The following is a 27,491-nucleotide window of genomic DNA, read 5'->3' as shown; positions in this document are numbered from 1 at the left end:
TGCTTCAGCAGAACAGGAAAATAAACTGATGTAGATGCATCTCAAAGGGAAATTTTTCTGAGGAGCACACTGGGAAAAAGAATTCTCCCTTTATCCTCTGTAGTTGAAAATTAGCATTTGGTTCCTTGCTGTAAAACACAGATTGTCTTTGAAATGGAGACACTTGCAAATTCATAGCAGACATAATTTAGTGTTGGTTTTGAGATCTAAAAGAACATATTAAAGTTGAAGAGTCAGAATTAAGCACTTAAATATTAGGAAATGCTGGAATTTACTATGCAAATTTCCTTCTCTTCCCAATGTTCTGTGCATAACAAAAATATCTTTAGCAACTGTGCTTGCTTTTTTATTTTTTGATTAATCCAGAGGGTGCTCATTACAAACAGAAGTTATGGATGTGACTGGGGCCAAATCAGATTTTTTTAGTAATAGATCTTGTTTTGTTCCAGCATTTGGAGGAATGAGCTATTGGGTAGAATGTTGTGAGGAGGGATGTGAGCGTGTTCACAGGGGCCTGAGGATGAGGGAAGAGATGAGGATCTGACTCCATGTTTCACAAGGCTGATTTATTATTTTTTTATATATTTTACATTAAAACTATACTAAAAGAATAGAAGAAAGGATTTCATCAGAAGGCTGGCTAAGAATAGAAAAAGAAAGAATGATAACAAAGGTTTGTGGCTGGGACAGAGAGTTTGACACAGTGGGACTGTGATTGGCCATTAATTAGAAACAACCACATGAGACCAATCCCAGATGCACCTGTTGCATTCCACAGCAGCAGATAATCATTGTTTACATTTTGTTCCTGAGGCCTCTCAGCTCCTCAGAAGGAAAAATCCTAAGGAAAGGATTTTTCAGAAAATATCATGGCTACAGAGGGAGATGATGCTGAAGGTGGTTGTGTGTGACCCAGCAAGGCTGGCTGTTAGAAATCAGCTGGCTATTGGCTGATATTACTTCATCCCCTAAACTTTTGTCCCTGCCACACACAGAGGTCACTTAAAACAGGAAGCAATATTTGCTTTATAGCCTTCATCATGTTCTTTATCCCCTCTGCACTGGATGTCTCCCTCCTTTCCAGCAGCAGAGAGCTCAGCAGAGCCAGCCTGCCTGCTCTCGTTCAAGAGTGGAGCAGCAACCCCAGGGGAATCTCTGCTCCCTGAGAGCCCTGCAGGGGCTGGGCAGAGCAGCCAGGCCTGCCCTGAGCTGGGAGGGGCTGCAGTGGGCACAGGGAGAAGCTGGCACTGCAGCACGTTCAGCACATGAGCATCAGGCTGCCAGTCTGAGTGCAGGGGCTGCTCTCACTGCGGCTGCCAGAGCAGGGGAAGCTCTGCCAAGCTCTCCAAGCTGCTATTTTCCATGGCTTTATCACTTGGGCAGAGTTGGTCAAGAGTAGAAAGTGGGCAGTATCCAATCTCCTTCCACATCCCAGGTTCCTCCCTCACAACAGGGAATGCCTGTAGTATTGCAGAGAAGAAGCTTCAGGTACTCAAAAAGGCCAAAAACATTGTCTGCCTCCATTTTGTATTTCCTCCTTCACTTGTGGAAATGGCTGGATGATTTTCCCTGCAATTTACTCAGTTCTGCAGAGGTTAAATACCCAGCATTGAATTCTCTGAGTGATTCAGTTTTTTCAAAGTACAGAAATAAATTGGTGTTCCCAAAACTGAAGTTGAAGGATAGAGAAGTTGCAGTGCTTGTAGTCATCTGTTAAAAATCACAAATAATCCTGATAACTGTCCTGTAATCATACTTCCTACTCAGTAGCATTTGTTAAAATCCTGCTGTTCCTAAACTTTTGGAGGAATTTCATACAAGAATCATTCAATCACTGAGCTCCAAACTTTCCCTTCCATTCCAAGGCTGATGGATTGGAGCAGGTGCCAATAGGTTGCAGATCTTTAGGCTTTATATTCCACAGTTCCCAAGCTTGAGAAATAGGATTTCTCATCAGAATTTGGATCAGATGGGATTTTTGTCTGTGGTTCCACGATCCCAGATTTAATACTTTGTTTCTTATGTCACAATGTGTGAGAGAAAATACTTGTAGTAAATTCTTAGAGATCAGCCAAAATGCACTGATGATATTATTTCTGTGTGCAGTTGCACTTGCAGTGCTTCAGTATTTCCTCACCAACAGCAAGGCTCCCAGGCACTGAACTGAAAGGGATTTCTGAATTATTTCTGTAAAATGTATGCCACACCATGGAATGTCTGTTCTGTTGTGCACCAGTTTGTCTTGGAAGTCACATTTATGTCTGTCCAGGTGAAACATAAACAGTGCTGTGATGTGCAGTGTGAAAACTTCTGGTGTTCCTTGCATTTCAATGGACTCCTTAAATTTCTGTCCACAGGTAAAAGTAGAGAACCTAAAGGAAGTCCAGCTTCAATGGAGAACAACAGGGACGAGGTAGGAATAAAAATGTTTTGAATTCCAGTTGCATGTCTAGTGCATAGTGGCTGAGTTCAGTCTGTTGCTTTTGCAATAAATACTTCAACAATACTGTCAGAAGCACCATTAATGTCATCCCCCTTCACCCTGTTAGTCTGATAACAGTTCTTTAGCAGATATGCTTCCTTGTTGAAAAAAAATAAAAATGGGCACACTGGATCTATGCTAAACTGAGCAGAAATTCTTCATGTGGTGTTTTATTTCTGTCTGTTCTCTATTGGAGACATTCTGGTGGACAAGATCTTAACATTGTAGAGAAACCACAAGTGCCAGTGTCAGTTTGCCTTTGCTGCTGTAAATTCAGGTATTTTCAACTGCCCAGTCCTGGTTGTGATCTGAGTGCAGAAACAATTGAAGAAATCAGTTTTGCTGTGTGGGCAGCCAGTGCTTTGTGGCACATGAGGCCACACCAGGCTGCCCCCCTGAGTGCCAGAGCCCTCTGCAAGGGGCTCTTGGACAGGGAATGGTTTCTTCACACAGCAACAGGAGCATTCCCAAAATGTGTGAGCTGCTGGCTTCTGACCTGAAACTGCAGAGATTCAATTGAACTGAACTGGCCTGACTGTTGAAATTGTCACTTGTACTTACTGCTTTTCCTTATTTTAAAATTATTTAAAAATTAAAATTATTTTAAAATAAATTAAAATTATTTTAAAATTATTTTTATAAGGGCACTGGTGATTTCTGACTCGTTTCTAGTTAATGCAAGAAACTGGTTTTTGACAGTTCCCATGGATATAAATATGTTGACTTTTACATTTTTTTCTTGTTTCTAGGGAAGTAGTTCTTCTGAAAGAACCAAATCCTTAGGATCATCCCGTTCCAAAAGGTTGGTTTGGAAAATAAAAACAAATAAATCAATTTTTGGCTGTGGGAAGCTATAGAAAAGTGGGTGCACTGTTTAAAATCCATGAAGTTATGGAGTGCTGGTAAAACAAATGCCTCACAGTGCACTTAAAATTCAAACCATTTCTCAGCATGAAAGGTCAAGATGCTAAAGCTTGATTATTATTTACAAAGACAAGATTATTCCATATCTTCAGGACAAAGGAGTTTATACAAGAGTTCCTTCAGTCTTGCTGTTTGTACATGTAGGATTCTTCCCAAAATGTAATTTGGGTCATACAGAAAAATGTTTTATGTGCTTCACTGTTGGGAGAGTGCAGCATCACTGAATTGTCCTGTGCAGGAACTGCCATTTGCTGTGTCCCTGCTTTTCCTTTTTCCTTCTTTGATCTAAAAAGTATGGAGTGAATTGTTCACCAACAAATTATTTGTGTCCCAAGGAAGAGCAGACTTAGTCCAGTCAAATTCCTGATCTGCTCTCAGCTGGTGCTCACTCAAATTCTGCTCTCTGATTTTTATTAAATCCAGTGAGCAGTGCAGGGAGTGCAGCTTTCAGCCTTAGTGCTGCTCTTTAGAAGTCTGTATCTCTTTTCTCTCTCCTTTCTATCAAAGTTGCTTTATTTTACCATGTCTGCTGGAATTAATATTCTTCAATCTCCTTTTTATATTTCTCTTGATGCCATATTTGCAAGTGATTTTATATTTGGCTTTAGTTTCTCCTCATCTTTTGAATCCAGTGTCCTGCTGAATTCTTTTTTATTTATATACTTCTTTAGTCCTGTGTTTTGCTTCCTGTCTTATCACTAAAGGGATTTTCACTCATCCATTTTCCACACTGTACCTTGTATTGACAAAACCAGTATCCTGCAGTAGTTCATGCATTGCCTTCAGACTATTGAAAATTTGCTCCATATTTTGTATTATTTTCTCCCCATCCTAACATAGTAAATTCATCAGTTTAAATTGTTTTGTGGAATTCTGTCAGTTGATCCTTTTGTTCAGTAGTCAGCTTTTTCATTTCTTTTTGCATTTCCTTCATTATCTTGCATGCATCTCTTCTGCCAAGATGCTTTTTGTAATTTGCTGATATCTGTGTGTTTTCTTTGTGCTGCCTGTTAAACTTGGAATGATGGATAAAATTAATGAGCTGACATTCACCTGTGTTTCATTTAGGCTTCTTTCCTGGAATTGTGACTTTCTTAAAAATACATCACACCTTGATTTTACCACAAAAGTCTTTAATTGGTATACTAATAAATATATTAATAATAGTATACTAATATTAGTATATTTATTAGTATACTAATAATTTTATTGGTATACTAATAACTTCTGTTTCACATGTGAGGAGAGAAATCCTATTCCAAACCAGAAAATTTTCCTACAGTTGTATAGCAATAACTTGGAGCATCATAATGTCTTTAATTAATTTAAAAATAACTTAGTTTTTCACAGTTCATATGGTGTTTTGCCTGCAAAGCTTACCTGAATTGCAGTTTGTACTGTTTGTCAGAGCATGGATTTTTTTTTCTGTCTATTCAGGAAACCTACAGTTGTAACAAAATATGTTGGGTCAGATGATGAACAAATAGCAGATGAAACTGTAAATGAAGATATTTCAAATGAGAACTCAGAGAATGATGTAGATATGCAAAGCTTGCCTAAAGGTAGGTCATGTCTTTTTTTTTTTCTTGTTTCTGGCTTCTGAATTCAGCAAATTAGCCAAGATTATGATGCAGCATAAATAATTCACTAGAATGCACATGTACCAGTAAAATGCCTCTTGAAGGTCCTGTTGGTTTTCTGCCCACAAAATGAGGAACCTGAGCACTTTCAATTTGGAACCCAGCAAATTTTAATCTGTGGGTGCACAAGGATGTGCTGGTGGCTTAATTTCAAGTGCCTGCTGACATCTGTATAAAACCATCACAAAACAGGGGAAATTATTTATTCTATCCAAGCTCTGTCACTTGGAGATCTTATTTTATTGTTTTGTCTTTGGGGTTATTAGCAATTAGATCAACAAAAGCAAAACTAACTGGGGGGAAAATGCCATTATTGGATCTATTTTTAAGCACATTTTTTAGAAGCAGTTAATGCTGCAGGCCTGCATCCCTCTGCTCTTAGCTGCAGTGTGAGTTGGATTAATCTCCATTTCTTACCTATGGAAGTGACAGGAAAAATTGCTGCTGTTCCCTGTGTGAGGAGCAGTACTGAGAGCAGTCACTCTAAAATGATTTTTTCAAAATATTAGATTATTTTCAGTGTCCTCACAACAAAACTGGGCTCTTAAATAGGAAAGAGGTGTTTTTTCCTTCACATAATTTTGATTAGTAATCTCTTTAAATGAAAATATCAGATTTTGAATATTGTTAAAGACAAAGCAGGTTTTATTCTATTGCTTTTTTTGTGTATTTCATACTGAAATAAATGAAGATGAGGGGAACTGAATAGAAGGGGGCAAAGAGAGAAGCACATGGGGTTTTGAGGGATTGAAATGTCCTTTATTGGACAGTTCCTGTCCTGCAGCCCAGCAGTGTGACAGTGCTGTCATGCACACAGCAGAGCACCAAGAGCAGAATTTGCCCCTCAGCCCACTCAGTCCTTGCCTTCTGTCCTACAGCTACAACACAGATCTAGTTTGAAATGTGTGCTGTTGGTTTTGGGTTTTTGTTTTGTTTTTTTTTTTTTTTCCTTTCTGTGAACATCTGTGCATTCAAAACTATGTTGAGTTTTAGTCAACAGATTGCACTTTTTTCTTTTTTTTTTTTGTGTTGGCTTTATTAATCAGAACTTTTGCACTTCGCTTGGATGTGTAATGGTTTCCAATTTCTAAATAAAATTATTCTAGGTACAGTGGTTGTACAGCCTGAGCCAGTGCTGAATGAAGACAAAGATGATTTTAAAGGGCCTGAATTTAGAAGCAGAAATACCGTTAAAATGAAACCTGAAGCTCCCAAAAAGCGTGGAGGTAAATACAATTTAAAACATCTGTTGAAACGGGTTTAAATTGTTGCTTATGACCACATTTGGTACGTCTAAAAATTGTCCATATTTCTGATAAATTATCCTAAAAATACCTCCACTCTTCTGGCTTTTTGTTCATTAAGGATTTTAGCTGGTAGAAATTAGCCTCCATTGCTGCCCCTGCAGTGCAGCAGTGAAAGCTAAGATTAGTTCCCATTAAACTCCTGATTTTCAGTAGGTATAGGATGCTTCATTAGGTGCAGTTGCTTGGTTGCAATCAGGTGTTACAGGTATTCCTTTTTTAGAGGAATTGAACACCATTGATACAGGAATATTCACTGAGTGACCAGGAAAGCAGCCATGTTTGAGCAGGGACATGTATGGGCAGATTATCCATCAGTGAGCTAACAAAAATCCTAAACCCTCAAACAATACAAAGACTTTTCTTTCTTTTGCTTTGAAATTGTGAGAAATTCCCTACCAGTGGGCCCTTCTAAGGATTGCCTTTGGAAAGCTGCTCTGTCAGCTGGTTTTCCACAGCTGCTGCTAAAAGTGAGAAGTTAAGGAGATTACAATACTAACAGAAATTAATTTCTCTCTTTTTTTTTTCCCCAAAGCCAAGGGGAGGAGGGAGGATTATGTATAACATAGCCAATAAGAAGGTGGATATTATTGTTAAACCTACTGCAGTGTTTTAGCTCACACACCTCCAGCAGCAGCCAGGGTATTCACACAATGCCCAAAATTCATACAGCTCTTGCACACACTCCTCATCCTCCCCATTGTATCATTGAGATCCTTGCTCTCCTTTAAAGTCATTTATGGAGTGCTGTTTCTGTGGGGGAAGGGGAGGGAAATGTGCTTGTGCATCCACCTGGCCTCGTGTGGTGTCAGTGACTTATGGAGTGTTGATGTTTTCTCTAAACCACAACTTCAAAGGTCGGTTCTGTTTTATTCATGCAAGATGTCCTGTTCATATAAGAATGCTTTTTCCATTTGTGCTTCAAACAATTCCACATATGGTCCAGCAGAACTCTTCAGGGGTACAATGGTAAAAAGAAAAGACACTTGTGCTTGAGCTTTATGGCCTGTGTCTGTATCCCCAGGACAGTTTGTGTCACCTTCCCTTCCAGCTGTTTTAATCTCCATCCCTGGGGAATTTGCAGGCCCTCCTTTGTGTGTCTGGACTGGTTACTCATGTACTATTTTAAATATTTGCATTTCTAGTAGGAATTATATATCCTGTATGTTTTAGAAACAGGGTAGAAGCAGAACTCTGGCCTTTCTAGCATGCAAATGCTCTTACCTAAGACTGTAAGAGGCATTGTGTCATTATTTTCAAGTGTTGTGTCTGTAGTGTGGTTGTGGTTGTATTTTTGCTAATAAATTCTGTTAGGAATATTCTTAACCAAGTAGTTTATCAGTATTAATGATTTAGTGGTAGTTTCATTTCTTTGGGTCATCATCATTTGAAGTAGTAACATGATTTACAAAGGTTTACCTCATAAATTCTCTGTTTTCCTGGTCCAGCTTGCAGGTTTGAGGGAGGAGGCTGTGGTGCATCCCCTTGGTTGTGGAAAAGAGGGAAGAGGGTCAGGGCTTGGCAGGGAATGTCGTGTTCTCCCTGGGTTGGCTGGGCCCCTCAGTGATTGCTGCTGAGTGTCAGCCTTGGTTCTGTGCTGCAGAATGTGGGATTCCTTCCCATGGATGGGTTCATCCATGGGCACAGCAGTGTTTAAAAGTGGGCTTTGAGCTGGTTTGGAGCTCCTGAGAGGGGCTTGCAGGTCCCCAGGGTCTGCAGGATGTGCAGTCAGGGTACAAGCACATCCTGTACCCAGAATTTCACTGAGTTAGGAGCAGGATCAGCTCTTTCACTGCCCCTGAGCCATCTGAGGTTGTGCTTCAGCAGCAGATTGCTGGGAGCTTGTCCTGTGGCTTGAGGATGTTCCTGCAGTTCCTTAACAAGCTGGGATTGCAGCTTGGTTCTGATTCTGAGATAGTGATTATTTCATTAAAAAAAGAAAAAATACAGAGTCTGTACTCAGATTGTGATCATTAAATTCAACTGTTTGAGGTAATTTCCGTATTAACTTCATCACTGAGCATGACAGCAAAGGACAAGTCACAGTTCAGTGATCTTTTATCAAACCTGTATCTGCTTGATCCAAATTGGCCTTTGGAAGTGCAGAACTTTCAGCAATGATTTTCCTTTTTCTGCTGTTGAAAACAAAAATAAAATCTTTGAGTATTAATTACGAGCCTGGCATGGAGTGAGCCTGCCACGCCCAAGTTCACCCCTTCTGAAGTGAAATGAGGGGTTGGCATTAAAAAAAAGCTTTTTTTAGCAAATGTAGATGCAGCAGCAGAGTGGTGCACACACCATGGGAGCAATCAGCAACATGGGGAGAACATGGGGATTTCTGCACAAGTGTAGTTTCAGAAAAACCCAAAAACCACTGTCAGGAAGGGAACAAAATGTGAGAAAAGGTATTTCAGTCACTGTTACTGGGATTCCTTGCATTTTGTATGAGAGTTTTCTGTGTTTTTCTTTGAGAAGCTAAAACTGTTTGTGAAAGAAATGTCATAATATGAGCATGAATTGCAGTGGTATTTGTTGAACTAAGATTAAATGGGGAAGGTTGTCCAGAATATCAGAGCTGCTCTGGAGGAACTTTAGTGATTACTCCAATTTAGGTGTGTTTTCATGAGGTGACCACTCAACCCAACTTAAACCTCTCAGAGGGAAAGAATTGTGCCTTGAGACCAAGTGCAGCATAGAAATCAGGAAAATTCAGTCTTAAAATGGCAAATGGTTACAGAAAGATTTCTCTGGTGCTGGGTGGTGCAGAAACAAAGGCCTATAAAAAACCTGACAGGCCAGAATATTGCAAGAAAATGCAATATATATATACAGATTACTTAAATGGGAATAGAAACAATTAATGTGTTGTTTGTAATCCTCTCCATAGAAGAAGGACTCCATGGAATTGTGAGCTGCACAGCTTGTGGGCAGCAGGTCAACCATTTTCAAAAGGATTCAATCTATAGACACCCTACACTCAAAGTGCTTATTTGTAAGGTATGTGGTAAGCAGTTCTGTTTATTTTTGTTTCAAAATGTCATATTAGTTGGTTTGGGTGGGATTTTTGTGGGAGTAACTCCTGGTAATTAGTTGACAAAGTTTTCAGTCATTAGCTGTTACAATTAAGGAAATTGAAAGGAGGAAAAAAAGCAAATATACTTATGAATTCATATTCCTTTTTTCTTGCATCCCAGTTAAACTGATGGTGGTTTCTTTGTTATTTACTTCTATAGCTTTAAGTGTATAATCTTAGTGAATTTTTAATGTAAAACGATCTGTCTGAAATTTCTGCCTACTCATAATGTATTTTAAGAACAGATTCAAGTCTGCATCTCCTGCTAAAGCATTCCATGTAAAACAGCACTGAAATAAGGAGCAGAAAAGCAGCATCAAAGCCATCTTTATTTCTGCCAGCTTCAGGACTGGTTTAAGTTCTGGCAGCTTTGCAGTGATGGTTTAGTCCATAATCTGAGTTTTCAGCTGTGTGGCTTCCTGGTGGCTCCACACAGGCCTGAGCTGGCAGCAGAGGGAAGAGGTGGGACAGGGCAGGAAGGAAATGTCCCTGCCTCCTGCTGTGGGGACCTCTGCTAACTTCCAGAGAGCTCCAGAGATCTCTCTTGCATATTTCTCTAGTGGTGGTGATGTTATGATTATAAGATATTGCTGAAGATAGATACACAGTTCTGTGTTATAATGTACATGGAGCATTTCCCTGCTCTTCCTCCTCCTCTTCCTCCCCAGTTGCTCATTAGTGTTACAGACCCACCCATGCCCATCTAGGCTGGTTCTTCTCTGCATCCTGGCTTGTTTCTTTTACAAAATGTGCTTTACAAAAGTCAGCTCACAAGGTGACCTTTTCCTGTGGGATCTCAGCACCTCAGGACTGAGGTGTCACCGAGACCACCCTTGGGGGGCTCGGGAGTCCTGGAATGTTCCAGAAGTGTCTGGTGGCTGGACTTTGATCCTACACAGGAGACGACACCTGTATGAGGACAGGAGGGTTTCACCGGGGTGAATGGTGAAGGGATTGGTTAATTAGAGGGTGAAACACAGGGTTTAGGATTTCTGTACAGGGGGGTTTAGAGAAGTAAGATGGAGGAATTGGGGCGTGTCCTGTCCTTCTTCTTCTTCTTCTTCTCCTCCATCTTCTGTGGTGATGGTGGCACTTTGGGATTGGTCATTACTAAAAGTGCACCAGACAATAAGGGTGAAAGGTATTGGGGAAAAATGATAAATATTGTACACGTAACAATGGGTATAAAGATAGGTGACGCCGGAGGGCAGCAGTGTGCTCATGGCTGGCTGCTGAGCAGAGCTCTGTCGGGCCGAGAGAAAATCTTTTAGATAAACAATTAATAAACATAAAAACCGAGAAAAGAACTGAAGCCTCTTCTCGTCCTTTGATACGCGGCTGCCCCAAGGCCACCCCGGGCCTTTCCAGGCCCTCCAAACAGCCGAAAACCGGACATTTTCCCATCTCCATTGGATCCCAGCTGGTGTTCCTGCAGTGGGACCTGGGTCATTTTTATAACCTGATCAACAGCAGCTCTTGATTGAGAGCTGTGCTACCTGAATTACATCAGGGGTTGTTCCCCTTGATTTACTCTGGTTTTACTGAATTGAGCATGGCCTTATGTGAATGTGAGAGGGAGGAATGGAAGCCCCTCATCTCCAGCTCTTCCATTATTTCTGTGCCTAGTTCTGCCCTTATTTTTCTCCTACTTAGATAAAAGTCCCAGACCTGAGAAACTGTTTTCTTTTGACTGTGAATGTTCCATCAAGTGTCTAAACACCAGATTTTACTGGGGTTTTATGTTGATTTTGGTTGTTTGGATAGTTTAGCTGAACAGATGTGCAAGTCTGTTCCAGATAATGGGGCATCATCATTGTCAGTTCAGGTGATGAGGCCTCTTCTGCATTCTGAATTGTATCAATGCCTGTTTCAAGTAGAGCTGCAGGTCTGGGAGAGCATTCTTCAGTAATAACTGGGAAAAAAATGACACCAAACCTTCAAAATTTGATGTCAGCAATTCAGCAGCTGAAGCCATCAGTACTCCTAGCTGAGTCATTGGTATTTTTTTATTACCATTACCAGATTTTCAAGTGAAGATGCTTTGTTTGCACCTGGAAATTGAATGTTAACATCATGATAAATGCTGAAGACTTTTTAATCTAAAGCCTTATGGCATCACATGGTAACATAAGGAGCATCCAGCTGAAAATTGTAATTTATGTGGGATTAATTGTGTCGAGGAGGATGTGGTGCTGATTTACCTAGAAAATAGATGGAAGAAACATTCAGACTGGAGAGAAGTATTCAACTGATGTTCTAAAATACACAAATATACATCCATTAACAAAAGCCTGTTAAATTTTCAAACAAACCTTGAGCCATCTAAATAAATCATGGTTTGGGACCATGGAAGATGTTTTTTAGATTAAAACAAATGTAAAAGACTTAAAATACTGAGGACCTTGCAGCTGCTGCTTTTGCTGGCTTGCTTCTAACGCATGCTGAAATCTAATGAACTGCTGAAGCCCAGTTGAGATTTAATAAAGAATTCTTTGTCCTCTCTCTTTCTTTACAGACTTGCTACAAATATTACATGAGTGATGACATCAGTCGTGATTCAGATGGGATGGATGAGCAGTGTAGGTAAGTGTGCAAAAACTGCAGTGTGTAAAAAAACTACAATGTGTGCAAAATGGGAAAGTGTACAAAAGCTGCAGTGTGTAAAAAAACTACAATGTGTGCAAAATGGGAAAGTGTGCAAAAACTGCAGTGTGTAAAAAAACTACAATGTGTGCAAAATGGGAAAGTGTACAAAAGCTGCAGTGTGTGCAAAATGGGAAAGTGTACAAAAACTGCAGTGTGTAAAAAAACTACAATGTGTGCAAAATGGGAAAGTGTGCAAAAACTGCAGTGTGTGCAAAATGGGAAAGTGTGCAAAAACTGCAGTGTGTAAAAAAACTACAATGTGTGCAAATAGCAAGTGCAAAAGTGTGAAAAAACTACAATGTGTGCAAAATAGCAAAGTGTGCAAAAACTGAAGTTACACCCACAGCTCTACTGATTTGGGGGTCTTTTTTCTGGCTATTGTGACATTACTGACAAGTAAAGACAAGTCCACAAGAGCTGCATCAACAATTATTTGTCAACAAGAAATACTGAACCTCAGGATTTTTTTTAACTGTTTGTTTTAGTAATGAACAGGAAAACATTTTTAAAGAAATCTAATGACAAACTCTTGTAAGATCACATTTCTAGTTAAATAACATGCTCCCTTCCTAGCACCTTAAAGGTTGGGCTAGAATCTGATATTCTAAACTTTATGAGCCAGAGAAACTCAGTTCTCCAGATGCATCTCCCACTTTTGAAATATCAAAGAACTTCTCTGTCCTTAAATGAAATATCTGAATGTGTAATTCAGTAAAAACTGTGCAGTCTGTGGTTTCTATGAGCTTATTGCCCACCACTTTTCAGAGTCTGTGTAGTGCAGTAGTAATATATGAGTTAAGGCTAGAAAGACTGAAGCTTATTCATTTTGCTGTAAAATAAATCACAGATTTTCAGAAGAAACAGGGAAAATAAGTGTTAATTTTTTTTCTTCTTTAAAGAAATCAGTGCTGAAATTCTGTTTAAAAATGACTGACCATTACAGCTTTATGAGCTGTTAATCTAAAACATGAATTTTCTGACTTTGCAGTTCTCCAGTGAGCTTTTCAGTAACGGTTTCCAGTAATGAATATCTATTCATCACTTGAATTTTTAAACATATGAACTTAATAATATATCACCTTGTTGGTGTGGAGACAAAACTCTTACCTTTCTCAATCTCATTGCAGGTGGTGTGCTGAAGGTGGAAATTTGATTTGCTGTGACTTTTGCCATAACGCCTTCTGTAAAAAGTGCATTTTGCGCAACCTGGGCCGAAAGGAGCTCTCGACTATCCTGGATGAAAACAACCAGTGGCACTGCTATATTTGCCATCCAGAGCCTTTGTTGGACTTGGTCACTGCATGTGACAGTGTCTTTGAAAATTTAGAACAGTTACTTCAACAAAACAAAAAAAAGATGAAAGTTGAAAATGAAAAAAATAAAACATATGACCACACAGTCAAGTTTTCTCCAAAGAAAAATAATGCAAATTGTAATGGGGAAGAAAAAAAATTAGATAATTCATATTCAGGTTCACTAACATATTCTTATAAAGCACTAATGGTGCCAAAAGACTTGCTTAAGAAAACAAAAAAACTGATTGAAACTACAACAAATCTGAATTCTAGCTTTGTAAGCTTTTTGAAAAATGCTGCAGAAAATGTAGAAATAAGCCCAACTGTGCAACTGTGCCAGCTGAAAGCTTTTAAATCTGTGCTGAATGACATGAAAAAAGCTCATCTGTCACTAGAAGAAGGCCTGAACTTAGAGATTCAAGCATTGAATGTTAAAATCAAAGATAAAAATACCAAAGAGAAAAAAACTGAGGTTAGATCAGAAAAAAATGAGGTGAAAAAAGATGAAGGAAAGGAACATGCAGCATTAAAAGAGGATGATGCTGCCCAGACACAGAAGAAAGTCGTGTCAGAGCGGCCTGACAATGAGCCCATGGATCAAAGTGTTCCCTCAGTGGAGCAGACAGATAACAAGGCAGCCCCTGGGGAAGAGAAAAAGTCTGGCAGAAATGAAGAACCACAGTATGAGCCCAACAGTACAGAGGCTTTGGACATGGATATCGTGTCCATCCCCTCTTCCGTTCCCGAAGATATTTTTGAGACTCTGGAATCTGCTATGGAGATTCAGATGCCCTCAGATGAGCAGGACAGTGGAAACACAGCAGCAGATCACGAGGCTCCAAATTCAAATACAAAAGCCAACGCTCCTGTGAAAGATACCAAAGGTGGTACCAAGCTAAAATCCTCGGCTAAAGGAACAAAAGAACTGATTGTAAAATTGACTCCTGTTTCCCTTTCAGAGTCCACAGTTAAATCTGATGATCAAGACAACAGCCTAGAAAAGGACAGTAAAGATGCTGATGCATCTAAAGATGCTGATGCATCTAAAGACATTGATGAATCTAAAGCTGTTGATGCATCTCAACCTGGGGCAGCAAACTCTGAGAGTGGAAAACAAAACCACAGCGCTGGCAGCGAGGCCTCCACGGAGAACGACGCCGTGCCCGCGGAGGACTCGGATCTCCGGAGGTCTCCCCGTGTCAAAACCACCCCCCTGAGGCGCCCCACGGACATCAGCCCCCTGACATCCAACTCAGAAGAGGACAGCAACGACACCAGCAATGAGAAACCCAAGAGAAAAGCATCCAAGCAACCCAGGAGGAAAAGCGATAAAAGAAACGCTTCCGACAGCGCTGCTGATGGTCCCGGCCCTAACAAACTTTCCAAATGCAAAAAGCCATATGAGTTAGATCACAGCTCAGACTCTGATGAGGTGCCAGCTGTCCTTAAAGAAGCAGGGATGATGAGTCGCAGCTCCTCAGACAGTGAGAGCAACAGCGAAGCGCCAGCAAAGAATCAGAAAACTTCAGATTTACAGAAGAGTCAACCAGTAAAGGATGAAAATGGGAAAAGAAAAAGGAAGAGTTCCAGTTCTGGTTCAGATTTAGATGCTAAAAGAGGCAAATCAGCTAAAAATGCTGCTGCTGCTAAAAAGAAACGACAAAACTACTCTGATTCTTCAAATTATGATTCTGAGTTGGAAAAAGAGATACAAATGTTGAGTAAAATTGAGGCTGCAAAGAAATCGAAAAAATTCTCAAGGAAAGATGATAGTTATGATTCCTCTGAAGAAGAGCAGGGGAAAAAAGTAAGCAGTAAGAGGAAGTTAAATCTGAAGAAGAAGAGAGGTAAATCTTCTGAAGAAGATGATGATGGTGAGAAGTCTTCTGCAGAGAAGGAAACAAATCACTCTTCTAAAGATAAAAAGACGGGTAAGAGGTCAGCTGCTAAGGACAAGCTAAGCAGAGACTCAAAAGAGAAATCTGCAAAGGGAAAACGTGATGAGTCATCTGATGCTGAGAAGTCTTCACTGGAAAAAGAGGAGGGTCCTGAAGTTAAGAAAAAGAAGGATTTGAAAAAGAAAAAGGCACAGGATGATTCTTCTTCTGAGAGTACTGAGAAATCGGCAAAGAAAGAGCACAAGTTGGAGTCTTCAAAAGACAGACTGAAGAACAAAAAAGGATCAGAAAGCAAAGCAAAGAAATCTGAAAAATTAAAAAAGAAGGGTTTCAAGAAAGATCAAGATGATTCCTCTTCTGATCTTGATAAGTCATCTGCAGAGAGAGGCAGTAGCAATTCTTCTGAAAACGACAAAATTAAAAAGGAACCTGTGTTTACAGAAAAGAGAAAATTGAGAGAGAGAGTAGCTAAAAGAGTACACATTGATTTATCTTCTGATACTGAGAAATCTCCCCAGAAAGAGGAGAGCTCTGATGATGATGCCGTGCGGCGTAAAAAACGAACTGACACGAAAGAAAAGAGGAAAATAAGCCACAAAAAGAAGATTTCCAAGAAAGAACAGGATGACTCATCCTCTTCTGATGAGGAGTCTTATGAAGACACTAAGAAAAAGGTTAAAAGAGGATCAGTAAAAGAAAATAAAAAGAGCAACTTAAAGAAGAAAGTGGCCAAAAAGAAGGCGGTTGTCACTTCCTCTTCCCCGTCTGACAAGGAGGAAAACGACGATCAGAATTCCACGGGCGACGGAAGCAGCGACGAGCAGAAGATCAGGCCCGTGACTGAAAGCTTGATGCTGTCTGCTGATGGAGGATTCTGTCAGTCATCAGGTGTGCCAGAGTTGTTCATTTGGGTGACATTTAATCATCTAGCAGCAAAAAAACCCTCCTCAGTTGGTAATGATGCATTTAAGTGTTTGCAGCCTGGAGGATTTTCTGATAAGGATTTGGAAGCACCTGTTGTAAAGTTCCCTTCCAGCCAAGCTATCCTGTGGCTGTGAGATTGCACAATTTCACTTTGTGCAGCTTGTGCCTTGAGGAAAAAGATGATGTCACTGTAAATGGAGGTGCTTTGGAAGCTGCAGGCAGTATTTACAAGAGGTACTGCCTTGCAGTCCAGCTTTCCAAAGCCTGGCCCTTGCCTCACCTGCCCAGGGATTGTGTAGCAGGAGCTGGTTGGAAGGAGTAGATCATGTGAACTCACATTTATCACCTCCTGTCTGTGCACTGGAGGTGATGCTGGAGACCTGTGGCATTGTAATATACATTTAAAAATCATACATTTAAAAATGATTTTTATGCCTCACAAGAGCCATGTAGGCTTAGACCAGCTACTTAAAAATCTGCTGTTGTTTCTGTATGTTGTGTCTCTGTGCAGATAATATTGGAACTTGTAGGGCTTTTCCATGAGTGCTGCCTTATCAATGTTTTCCTCAGTGATGTCACTGCTGGGGGAGATTGCAGATAATTCATGGTTTGCACAGTAACTAATTCTATTTTTGCATGTGGTCACTGCCACAGCCATTAAAACTCTCTACAGACAGGTAATTTCTGGCACTCAGTTTTCAGCACCACAGTTTTCACCATCAGTGAAAAATGCCTTAAAAACAGAGTTGTTCATGTACAGTTCATGGACTTGGCATTGAAATGGCCCAAGAGGAGAAAGGTGGTTTTAATTTATCAGAAGGTGTCTGAGGCACTGGGAGCTGTTTCATTTGCAGGTCACCATGGGAAAATTGGGTCATTATTGGAGAGATGGATAGCAGGGTACAAACTGAACAGGATTGTGGTGTGGCATCATTGACAGGAGAGTTAGACTGAGAGAGAAGAGGCTTGGTTTAGACTGCAGACAGAATGCTAAAAATGGGGTGTCTGAATTTCTGACAGCAAATCACCTCATGGGCAGTTTTAGGGGGGCTGAGCTGGATGTGTGCCCAAAGGATGTATTGAGGATACAGCATTTAGCAAGGCAAACTGATAGAGATACTGGAGTATTCTTACACTGAGCAGGGTCAAAGCTTGGAACTGGTTGCCCTCTTGAAGTTCAGAATCTTTGTCCTTGGAAATGCTCAAAACTTGACTGGCCCAGTCCCTCAAGTAACTGACCTGACTTTGGAGTTATCTTTGCTTTGAGGATGGAGTTGAAGTAGAGCATATCCAGATATCTCAGCTTCAGTTATCATTTGATTCTGTGAAATTATGCCTATATTAGTGTGTTTTCAGAGGAGAATGGGGCCTTTGCAGTTGGCTTTTGGTTTAATAGGTGAATTAGTAAAATAAAGGAGCCTGCTCTGTGCCTGAATAAGCTGTGTATTGCAGATTGATCATTGAATGAGACTTAGGCTCTGGTTTAACCAACAGGATACTTTTATTTATCTACATGAGGCACTTTCTGTGATCACCTTGGAGTGTGCCCCTTACAGCCTGGTTGTAGTCCAGTCCTCCAGTCCCCACAGGTAGAAAATAAACAGAAATTATGAATATGGGGATCTCAGCTCATTAGGACTGTGAGGTTTCTTTCCCTTGATTTCACTACCTAGCAGATTTGTCTGACTTGCATGCAAGATGAAAAAGAGAGAAAAGCAAGGGGAGAGGCCTGGAATGTGCTGGAAACACTGCAGATTTCTCAGTCCAGCCAGGAGAGTGCAGAGGAGCTCCAGGGCAGGATTCCCACTGTGCTGTTCCTCCTCTGTCACGTGTCCCACACTGTTGGTCTCCATGTCCTTTGTACATGAGACAGTGCCATGTAGTGCAGCTGAGTTTGGATATTTGCAGTAAGGATGGCATCTGGAATTCTCAAAATACAACTCTTTACACACACTCAGAGTGTGAAAGCAAAAATAGGGAGGATTGGTGTTTCTGCAGAACTTCCCTCCTGGCAGCAGGGCAACCCAAGGGCTTGGGATGCAGTTCTGTCCTGTGTTTGCTGTGCCTTCCTTTCAGTTTGCACAGACTCACTCATGGAGCTTCTGACAGAGCAAATAACATCTTAGGGAACTTATTTATGATTCCTGAGTACAGTATTTAGTCTCTTAAGTTTTGGTGTAAAATCCCAAATTTGCAGTATGTTATTAGGAACAAGGTACAAGTAGTGAGCAAAACTGAAAAAAACAAGATTTGTTGCCATGATATTTTCTGAAAAATCCCTTTGCCAGGATTTTTCTCCTGAGAAGCTGAGAAGCCTCAAAGGAAAATAAAAACAATAATTATCTGCTGCTGTGGAATGCAACAGGTGCATCTGTGATTGGTCCATGTTGGTTGTTTCTAATTAATGGCCAATCACAGTCAGCTGGCTCAGACTGAGTCACGAGCTTTTGTTATCATTCCTTTCTATTCCTTGCAAGCCTTCTGATGAAATCCTTTATTCTTTTAGTACAGTTTTGCCACAGAGAAATGAGGGCCTTTGTCAGGGGTCGCAGCCATTTGTCGGTGAGGGGAGACTCAGACACTCAATATGAGTGATAAGCAAATTCCATTTATTGAAGAGAGCATCAGACACTTATACAGCAAGTAATAAGCTTATGAATATTCTGTAAGCCAAGCAATCTATTGGTTAAACTATACCATGAACTCTTCCTCATTCCTTAGGGGTTACATCTCTCTTTTCTCATGCCTCTTTCACTGTTTGTTATCCTACCACAGCTAGGCCCAAGGACACTGCTATCTGTGCAGGTGCAGGACTTGGAATTAGCCACAGTTTTGTACTTTTCCAGTCCTTAGCAGCTAAATTCCCAACACAGTTTTAATATATAATTTTTTTTTAATATAATATATATCATAAAATAATAAATCAGCCTTCTGAAATATAGAGTCAAGATTCTCATCTCTTCCCTCATCCTGAGACCTGTGCAAACAACACCAGAAAGATTTATTTCTATTTGTCAAGACAGGTAACTGGTAGAGAAGTGGTATCACCAAGCTGTTTTCAAATGGGGATTTGAAAACATTGAGTTGATATTGAGTTGATAGAAATGCAATTCATATTGTGCTGTCGTGTCTTGTTTATCGTTGTTTCGTTGTATCGTTGTTATCGTTTACGCTTATTAAATGTTTTCTGTTGGGCTTTTCTTTCAGGAGATGAGGGAGATGCTCTATCAAGGACTATCCCAATGGAGGAGGAGGAAGATGATGATGATGACGACCCTGAGAATAGGTATGATACCCTGCATAAGGACATAAAAACGATTAGAGCACAGCCTAGGCGTGGGCGCGAGCCGGCGCAACGGAGGAGCAAGCAGGTGGTAAAAAGCACGGCTGCCTGCCCGGTAAAGACTCGCTCACAGGCCTCCTGCAAGTGTGAACACGGGGCCAGAAAACAGAGGCCCAGAGCCAGGAATGCAAAGCAAACGTTTAGAGGTGGTAGAGCCAGGTGTGCAAAGGCAATGTCTAGAGGTGGTAGCTGACACACCTGCCTGGGGGCGATCCCAAAGCGCTGCAGCCCCAGTGGCAACAGGGGGCTGGCAGGCAGGGCAGAAGCTGCTGCTGCTGCTAAATGTGAATTTCAGCTAGTTGTGGGGAGTAGAAGGGGACAGTTTGCATCTGTGCAGTATGCAGTGCTGCAATATTTTCAGAATGAATTTGGTTATTACTGTTGCTTAATATGCTTTTCTAATTGAAACGCCTTTTCTCAATAAAGAGAAAGCACAAATGTGGGGAAAACCATATTAGATATTTTCAGCTGTTAATTTAACTGAGTTTTAATCCACTAAAAAGCACCTGAAGTGACTAATGTGAGTTAAGGCCATGATTCTACAAGCACTGTGCATAGGCTCAATTGGTATCAGAGACTAATTATATATTTTAAGTCTTTGCATAGATATTTTCAGAATTGTGGCTTATATGTATTGCTTCAGTTTGGAATTGAATAAAAAAAGAATCACTGTAAGATACAGTTAGCTAAGACGTGTCATATTTTACCAGTACCATTGTAGCTATCAAAATCAGCCTGGCTAGAAATGTAAAAGCTTCATTTCCTAAATGCACAACATGAAGTGTCACTCAACTCGAGCCACAGGTTCTTTTTGGAAGTGATTACTGTAGTTAGACTGAAGAGCTGCTCAACAAATTTTTATACAGTGTTTCAGAAACTGATTTTTTTGTTGTTGTTTTGGCCATGTAGCATGTGTGGGACCAGTTGCTGGTGGAGTCTTTTTCTGCTTCTGAGCCTTACTAGTTTAGAATATGGAATCCTTGTTTCACAGAGTTGTATGTTTTGAGATGTGGCTGAAGTAAATTTTACAAACACTGTTTTATCTCCTTTACGGACCTCAGTCTGGCAGCACAATGCTGCTGCTGAATTCGTTCTTGTGTGCTTTCAGTCATCAAATTTAACCCAGTAATTCAGCTCTTTAAAGAAAGATGCTTTGTAGGGACTTGACAGCACAGGGTCATAAGCAGAACATGTAAACTTTGATATAACAAGATTTTTTAAAATCATGCTTTAATTTCAGTCCTGTTTTAATTCATTTTTTTCTTTTTCTTTTTTCTTTTTTTTGTTGTTGTTGTGAGTTTCTGGTTGATAACTAAACCAATACACTTTTGTCAGAAGTTCAGTATTTACTGCACAAACGTTTCTGACAGAACTCAATCATTATTTAGCTTAAGAGCTATATTGGGAAATAAATGAACCTAATTAATAACAAACAGAAATATAAATTCGGGCTTTAAAAATCAGTTTCTGTACTTTGTTTTAAAGCTGCCTCTTTGTTAAGTTTTAATTTAGAGGACCTTTTGAACATCTATATATGAGATGGGGAGGTATTTTGTCAATAAACAGTGTTGTCAACCTTCAGACATGTTACCTGGTGATGCAGTCTGACTTTACCTTCTTCATGTGTTGTACTTGGCACCACAATCAGAGCTATAAACTGTAAAAAGATGGAACAAATTTTGAGAAGTTAAAAACTTGTTCTTCTGTTTACTCAACACCAAGTGTTTCAATAGTTTACCTACTGATTCAGAGAAGTTGCCTATTTTCTTCCAGGCCAAAGAGGGTACCTAGTACCTGCTGGGTGTTTGTAGTGTGGGAACTCTCCTGTTTGCAAGTCTCTAGTTTAGATGTTCTGTTATTTGCATACCTGAGGATGTGCATGACATGAATATTAATAGCCTTGAAATCATCTTTTTGCCAAAATGCAATATCCAAGTGGGTCATACTATGCTATACAGTGCTGTATGCTTTCATCTTCTGTTGTGTAACTTATTATTGGTCCTTCTGATCTTTTCAATGGTACTGTTTGATATGTTTGCAGTAGTTCTGTTTATTAAGAAGTTAATAGTGTATTAAATGCAGAATGCCTTTAAGTATTTGATGGTTACAATAAATTTTTGTAAAACGTTTTTCTTGTCCAAGCATTTAATTTAATCCAACTCTGACAGCTTGAAAATCAGCCTCTCCCAACAAAGACAGCACAGTATTTAGCAAAAGGTGTTTGGCAGTTTTCACTCATTTTTTTAGACATGTATGACATTTCATCCAAATATTAATGTCTTAAAATATATTTTAAAGGGTTCTGAGTTTCCTAGTAGTATCCTGAAGGCCCATTTAAGCCAGTAATGCTCTAACTGGAATTCTGGTGGCTTTTATTAGCCAACATCCCACCTTGCTCCCCCACCCAAGGGCTTGTGTCAGGCAACCTTATTTCTACATATGATTAGTAGGTATTTATGAACACTGAGTGTGAGTTGATGGAATCTAATTGGTAATAAAACATCACAATGGTGAACTAAAATTTAAAATCATGGCTTTTTAAGAAAAAAGATTTTTACAGTGGTAGCATTGTCTCACCAAGGTTTTGAACAATCAACCATTGTATTGGCACTGCAAAATTCTTGAACAAGAATGGTGCAAATTAACTGCACACCATGAGAGGCTGCACCTACTGTTCCAGTTCTGCTGCAAGGTCTGAAGGAGCTTTTAAAGTCATCCTGCAGTGTAACCAAGAACCCCTGGGTAATTTCCAGTCTGTCTCTTGTGAAAACTCTTTTCTTTTAGCACGACTTAAAAATCCATAGTCATCAGTTCATTGTTTAGAAGTGTATTCTGCTGGGGCTGTTCTTACAAATGGGAAATATCTCTAAATCCCAGTTGATACAAAACTGTGCATATGTGCTGTTATTTTATTCTAGAGTTGGTTTTGTGTGTCCTGCTTGAGGCTGCAGCCCCATTGTGTGAGGCACTGGCTAAATGTGTGCTGGGAGAGTCCTTCATCCAAATGTCACCATAAGTTTAGATCAGATGAGTGGGGCAACATGACATGCTCAAGGTCTCAGCAGATCAGTGCAGGAAAGAGTAAAATGCAGGGATTTTAAAATTTTATTTTATTTTTTGCTTTATTTTTTACTGCCTGGAACCCTGTGCTGGAGGTCATATGGCTCTCTGTGCCTCTTAATTGAATCCATTGCTGGTGCTCAACTGTTACATCTGAATGGCCAAGAATCTTTTATGTCCTTGACCTGAGGAAATATTACAGTCCCTTTTGATTTCCATGGTTTTCTCTGGAAGAATATGAGTGAGGGAAATTTCACACTATCATAGCTTGGGGTTTTTTTGCTGCTATTAATGCAAATATAAAATGTTAAAGCTACTATGTGAGGTTTCTTAGCTGAGAAACCTGGTGACTTTCAATGGGTTTTATCATAAAATAGAAATATGATGTGTTATCCTGGTCAACATCTATTGTGGTTTAATTTAAACCCAGCTTCAGGAGTCCTGTGCTCAGTTTATAATAATTCATGTGAACCATTTGTTACATCAGTCATTTGTCAACATGCATTTACAAGGCCTGATCTCCTTGGGTCTCATGTTGCTTACACTTACCATTCCTATCAGATGTGTAGTTAATTAAAAATGGGCTTCTGTGAAATCCTGAACATCTTAATAATGTCTCACTTTTCTGGCCTAAATTCACACCAGTAAATGCATTGAAGAAAATGCAGCTTTTCTCACTGACAAACAGTCCCAACTCAATTTGGTTGCAAGTGGTTAAGTGTTTATCCTAGATAAAAACCAGAACTTCTTTTCTATCATAGCAATAACTTCTTAATCAGTATTATTATAAATAATTAGAAACGAATCAGTTTACCCAGTCTGGTTGTTGGTTATGCTGGTGTTTAATAGGAAAATGAGAGCATTGTCTCTTTATGGATGGTAGATTTTGTGCATGGTCTTTTTAGGTGTTAGATACATTTGCTGTTTCCTATAGCTCTTAAAAAGTAGATACTTCATTAAAGAACAAATTAAAATGAAGGTTTGGTTTTGCTAAGAACCACAGTCAGCCTTTTAAAGGTGACTTGTGTAGAGGTAAGTATTGCCATGCACAAGCTGTGTTAACCTTGCTAATGCACTTGCCAAAATAAGTCAAAGGCAGGATTTTCAGGATTCAATTTCAATGTTTTTATCAGATCTTTTAGATTTTTCCTCTTCCAAAACTCTGGGTTTTTATGAAACAAGAAAAGTAGCCAGACCACTGCTCTCTGCATTTTCTGGAGTAGGAGTCAAGGTTAATAGTTGAGGTTAAAAGCTGTTAAAGGGAAGCCAGCCTGTGACATCCCAAGCAGTTTTATTTTGAAGAAAAATTCTGACCATTAAGAGATGGAAGAAATACAGTCTGACTTTCTTATATGAGGAGCTGTTTATTTCTGCTGCTGTTACACATGGTCTGCTGGGTTTTTAAAAAATCAGCATTTAACCAAACCCTAACATCCCTTTTCCAAAAATCCTCTGGGAGGACCTAATGCAAAAAGCGTTTGGAAGAGGATGTTACTTATCTGTGGACTTTAGTAAGTTTTCTTTGGGTTCATGCTGTGATTTCTTGATAGATGTGGAATTAAAGTTCTCCAAGAGCACTGCTTGGTAAAGTTTTAATCAGCTTTTTCTTCTCAAGAGAGAGGGGGAGGGAGCGTTTTGGATGCTGATGGATGGTCTGGCTCACTGAACAATCTGAAATGTTTATTAAACTATTTTGCTTCCATCTTTTAATAATAACTGAATATAAATTAGTGTGAGAGCGTTTTTTAAAACTGCACTGTTGCTCAAAAATTAGAAAATACTGCGTGGAGTGTCAGGAAAGATAGCTTGGGAAGAGTCCCTTTGAAAAATGATTGTGTTTTAGGGACACACTGCAGGCTGGAAAATGAAATACTGATTATTAAAAGCCTATTTTGTAGTGCTCCATAGAAGCAACAGCTCAGTTTTCTGTTGTACAGGAAGTTTGGTTGAGAGACCCCTGTTCCATTGCCTGGATTGTGGTTCAGTTCCATGGCTTTGAGCTGTTGTGAGTGAGCTGTGTACACACAGCAGGCATTGATTCTCCCAAAAGGCAAGACACATGAGGTTTCACCTAGAAAACACATATTTCATTGAAAATGGAGAATGAAAATGTAGTATTCCTGATATTTATATGAGAAAAACCTGGTTTATTTTTTTCCCCCTGGAAGTACAAGTACTTCTAATTCCACTGTTTTCCTGTGCTTTTTACATAACTGCCTTGGGTAGACTCAGAAGATTTTTATGTTGCAAGTGCATGTAAAGAAATCATTTTTCCATAGTCACTTGTGCATTAGCTTGTTCTTGTTCTGCAGTGAAACCAAGGGAAGCTGAGTGGACAGTTTGTGGAGCAGGAAATAAGATGATGATTTTTATCTGAAATTCAGGTCCTGTAGTGTTGGTCAGACTTTTTGGGTGTAAACACAGAAGGGTTTTTGCAAGGGCTGCTGTAAGGCAAGTGCTTGTGGTTAGTTATCCAGCTAGACCATAAATAAAATGAAATCTCTAAATCTGTGCGTTTTATAACCATTTCAAGTCTGCTGTAAAGCAGGAAACTTCTCTTTTTAAGAAGCTTTATTACAAACCTGCTTTCTAAAAGCAAGTCAACACATTTCATTAATGTGAGATTTTTGCTGATAGATCCTGTCTTGCCACAATGACTTTTCATCACACGTCTTTTTTTTTTGTTCAGCTTTCAGCCCTTTTTTTGAAGTTCTGAATGGTGTAGGGTTACACTTGTCGTTCATACATTTACCTGAACAATGGAATAAATAGTGTTTTCTGTTTTACTTCAAAGAATTGCCAAGAAAATGCTTTTAGAAGAAATCAAAGCCAATCTTTCCTCTGATGAGGATACGTCTTCAGATGAGCAGCCAGAGGAAGGAAAGAAGAAACCCACAAAGCAAACTGAGAGCACAGCAGATGATGGTAAGCACCAAAAAGCATCTGGGAAAAAGTGGTGCTGTGGCACCTGTCATGATTTCAGGGGTCACTTGGGAAAATCATGATTGTTAAAGTTTTCAGCAAAAAATATTACTGATTTCGATGTGTAGTTGCCACATAGAGGCCAATGTGCAGGGTCATGAGGATTATCATCTCTTTTAGTCTTCTCTGTGTTTATTTTTTTGTCATAATCTGGGTTTTGTAATTAAGAAGTCCCAGGGGTTTGTGAGGAGTTATTACCTGTACAGAACAGTAAGTCCTGCACAGGAGAGGTTTGGCTAACACAGCCATTGCAACAGGCATTCCAAGCATTCAGGCAGTGGGAAATACTAAACATTGGAGGAAATTGGTATGTTGGTGCTTGTGATTCCCTGGAAAAGCACAGGATTTAGCCTAAATTAATTCAGATTTTAATTCTTGTAAGATAAGAAAGTGACTGGTACGCATGTGGTACTGACTCTCGTGTGTGACAGGAGAGAAGGAAAAGGAAGACAAGAAGGCAGAAAAGGAAGAAGATAATTCTGAGGATTCAGACTCAGAGGAGGAAGAAACATCCAAGAAGCCCAGATACAGACACAGGCTGCTGAGGCAGAAGCTCACTGTGAGTGATGGGGAGTCTGGAGAAGAAAAGAAGGTGGTGAAACCAAAAGACAAAAAAGAAGGGGGGAAGCGCAGAAATAGAAGGAAAGGTACATAATCCACATCCTTTTTTTTTTTTGGTCATAAAAAGTACTTGCTTCTGTAAAATCCAGAGCTTGTCAGAATGGAGATCTCAGTATTTGTGATTTTAAAATCCCTGTCTATGAAATCTAGCATTGCCTTATCTTTGTTTGATAAATGGTTTTCTTTGAAATGTCAAATACAAGAGCAGTTCTCACCACTTGCTGTGTCCTTTGAATTGGATTAATCCTGTGGTATCTTAGAATATCCATCCTAAACAGCAGAGGCAAGGCCAGGATGTCTGAATTTGGGAAAATCAGTCCTGTCCTTTATGTAATTTCTCTCTTGGAGAGGCAGCAGTGCCTGAGGAGTGTGTCAGGGCTGGAATTGCAGTGCAGGCTGGAGCTGAGCAGCAGATGGCACTGTGAAAGGAGCCCTGCATTGTTGCAGGCAGGAACAAAGAGCCTGGGGCTGTTTCCTGGCCAGGAAAGCTGCACTGGCCTTCCCTCATCTGGGTTGCACTAATGGCAGCCAGCTTTTGGGGTCTTCCACAAAATAAAGGATGCAATGTGATTTGTTTAGAATTTTCCTCTGTGAAAACTCTAATTTTTATCTACTTGGATATTTATGTTTTTCCTCCCTTATAGGATTAAAGCCCTACCTACAGCATTCCATGCAGGAGGAATAACTGTAAATTCATCTTAGGCTTCTTCAGTGGAAGCCTTTGAACTTGACTGCCCTCAAACACAACAATATATTTGATTTCAGTTTGCCCTTTTTAGCCCTATGTTATTAATGTTACCATTCCCCATTTATGTAGAACAGCTCATGTTTTAAGCCTTGTCATTCATTAAACAATTAAACTTTCCACTGTGTTCAAGGTCAGGCTGAAATTCAAGGTGTTAAATACCACACTGGTGTCTTCATTACCTAAAAATGCCAGGAATAGCTCCTCAAAGTGGCTGGGAGATTCTTGTTAATGCTGCTCTTTTAGGTGTATTTTAATTGCTTTTTGAGGCAGTTTTGAGCTTGCACTACCTGAAGAAATGCCAAGCCATAAATGTAGTGATGCAATTTTATATTTTGTGTGTAAATAAGAGCCCTTTTCTCCAAGTATGGTTATAAAATGACCTGTAAAGCATTTGAAACAAAATCTTCTGTTTAACTAAAAATCCCCTTTGAGGTTCCATACTGTTCCCCACAGGTCTCCATCATTTAATGCTCTCTTCCATTTGCTCCTAAAATAAATGTAGATGTTCATGCATAAGGACCTCAAGGCTTGAGGCACAATGAGCCACCCAC

General features: G+C 39.8%; 1 protein-coding gene across 1 annotated transcript in view; it reads left to right on the top strand.

Annotated features, from left to right (window-relative positions):
- The window catches only part of ATRX (ATRX chromatin remodeler), a 71,369-nt gene that overhangs the window by 11,485 nt on the left and 32,393 nt on the right, over positions 1–27,491 (top strand). Inside the window, exons 3-12 of the mRNA XM_064713061.1 lie at positions 2,358–2,413; positions 3,232–3,284; positions 4,844–4,968; positions 6,153–6,272; positions 9,238–9,347; positions 11,939–12,006; positions 13,197–16,150; positions 19,394–19,472; positions 25,384–25,514; positions 26,003–26,218. Of these exons, the coding sequence (XP_064569131.1) occupies positions 2,358–2,413; positions 3,232–3,284; positions 4,844–4,968; positions 6,153–6,272; positions 9,238–9,347; positions 11,939–12,006; positions 13,197–16,150; positions 19,394–19,472; positions 25,384–25,514; positions 26,003–26,218 (3,912 nt within the window). The remainder of the gene's footprint in view (positions 1–2,357; positions 2,414–3,231; positions 3,285–4,843; positions 4,969–6,152; positions 6,273–9,237; positions 9,348–11,938; positions 12,007–13,196; positions 16,151–19,393; positions 19,473–25,383; positions 25,515–26,002; positions 26,219–27,491) is intronic.

Source organism: Zonotrichia leucophrys, chromosome 4A (assembly GCF_028769735.1).
Source record: "Zonotrichia leucophrys gambelii isolate GWCS_2022_RI chromosome 4A, RI_Zleu_2.0, whole genome shotgun sequence".
Lineage (NCBI taxonomy): Eukaryota > Metazoa > Chordata > Aves > Passeriformes > Passerellidae > Zonotrichia > Zonotrichia leucophrys.
Note: the sequence above shows the minus strand (reverse complement) of the source record. Positions and strands in the feature narration are given on the sequence as shown.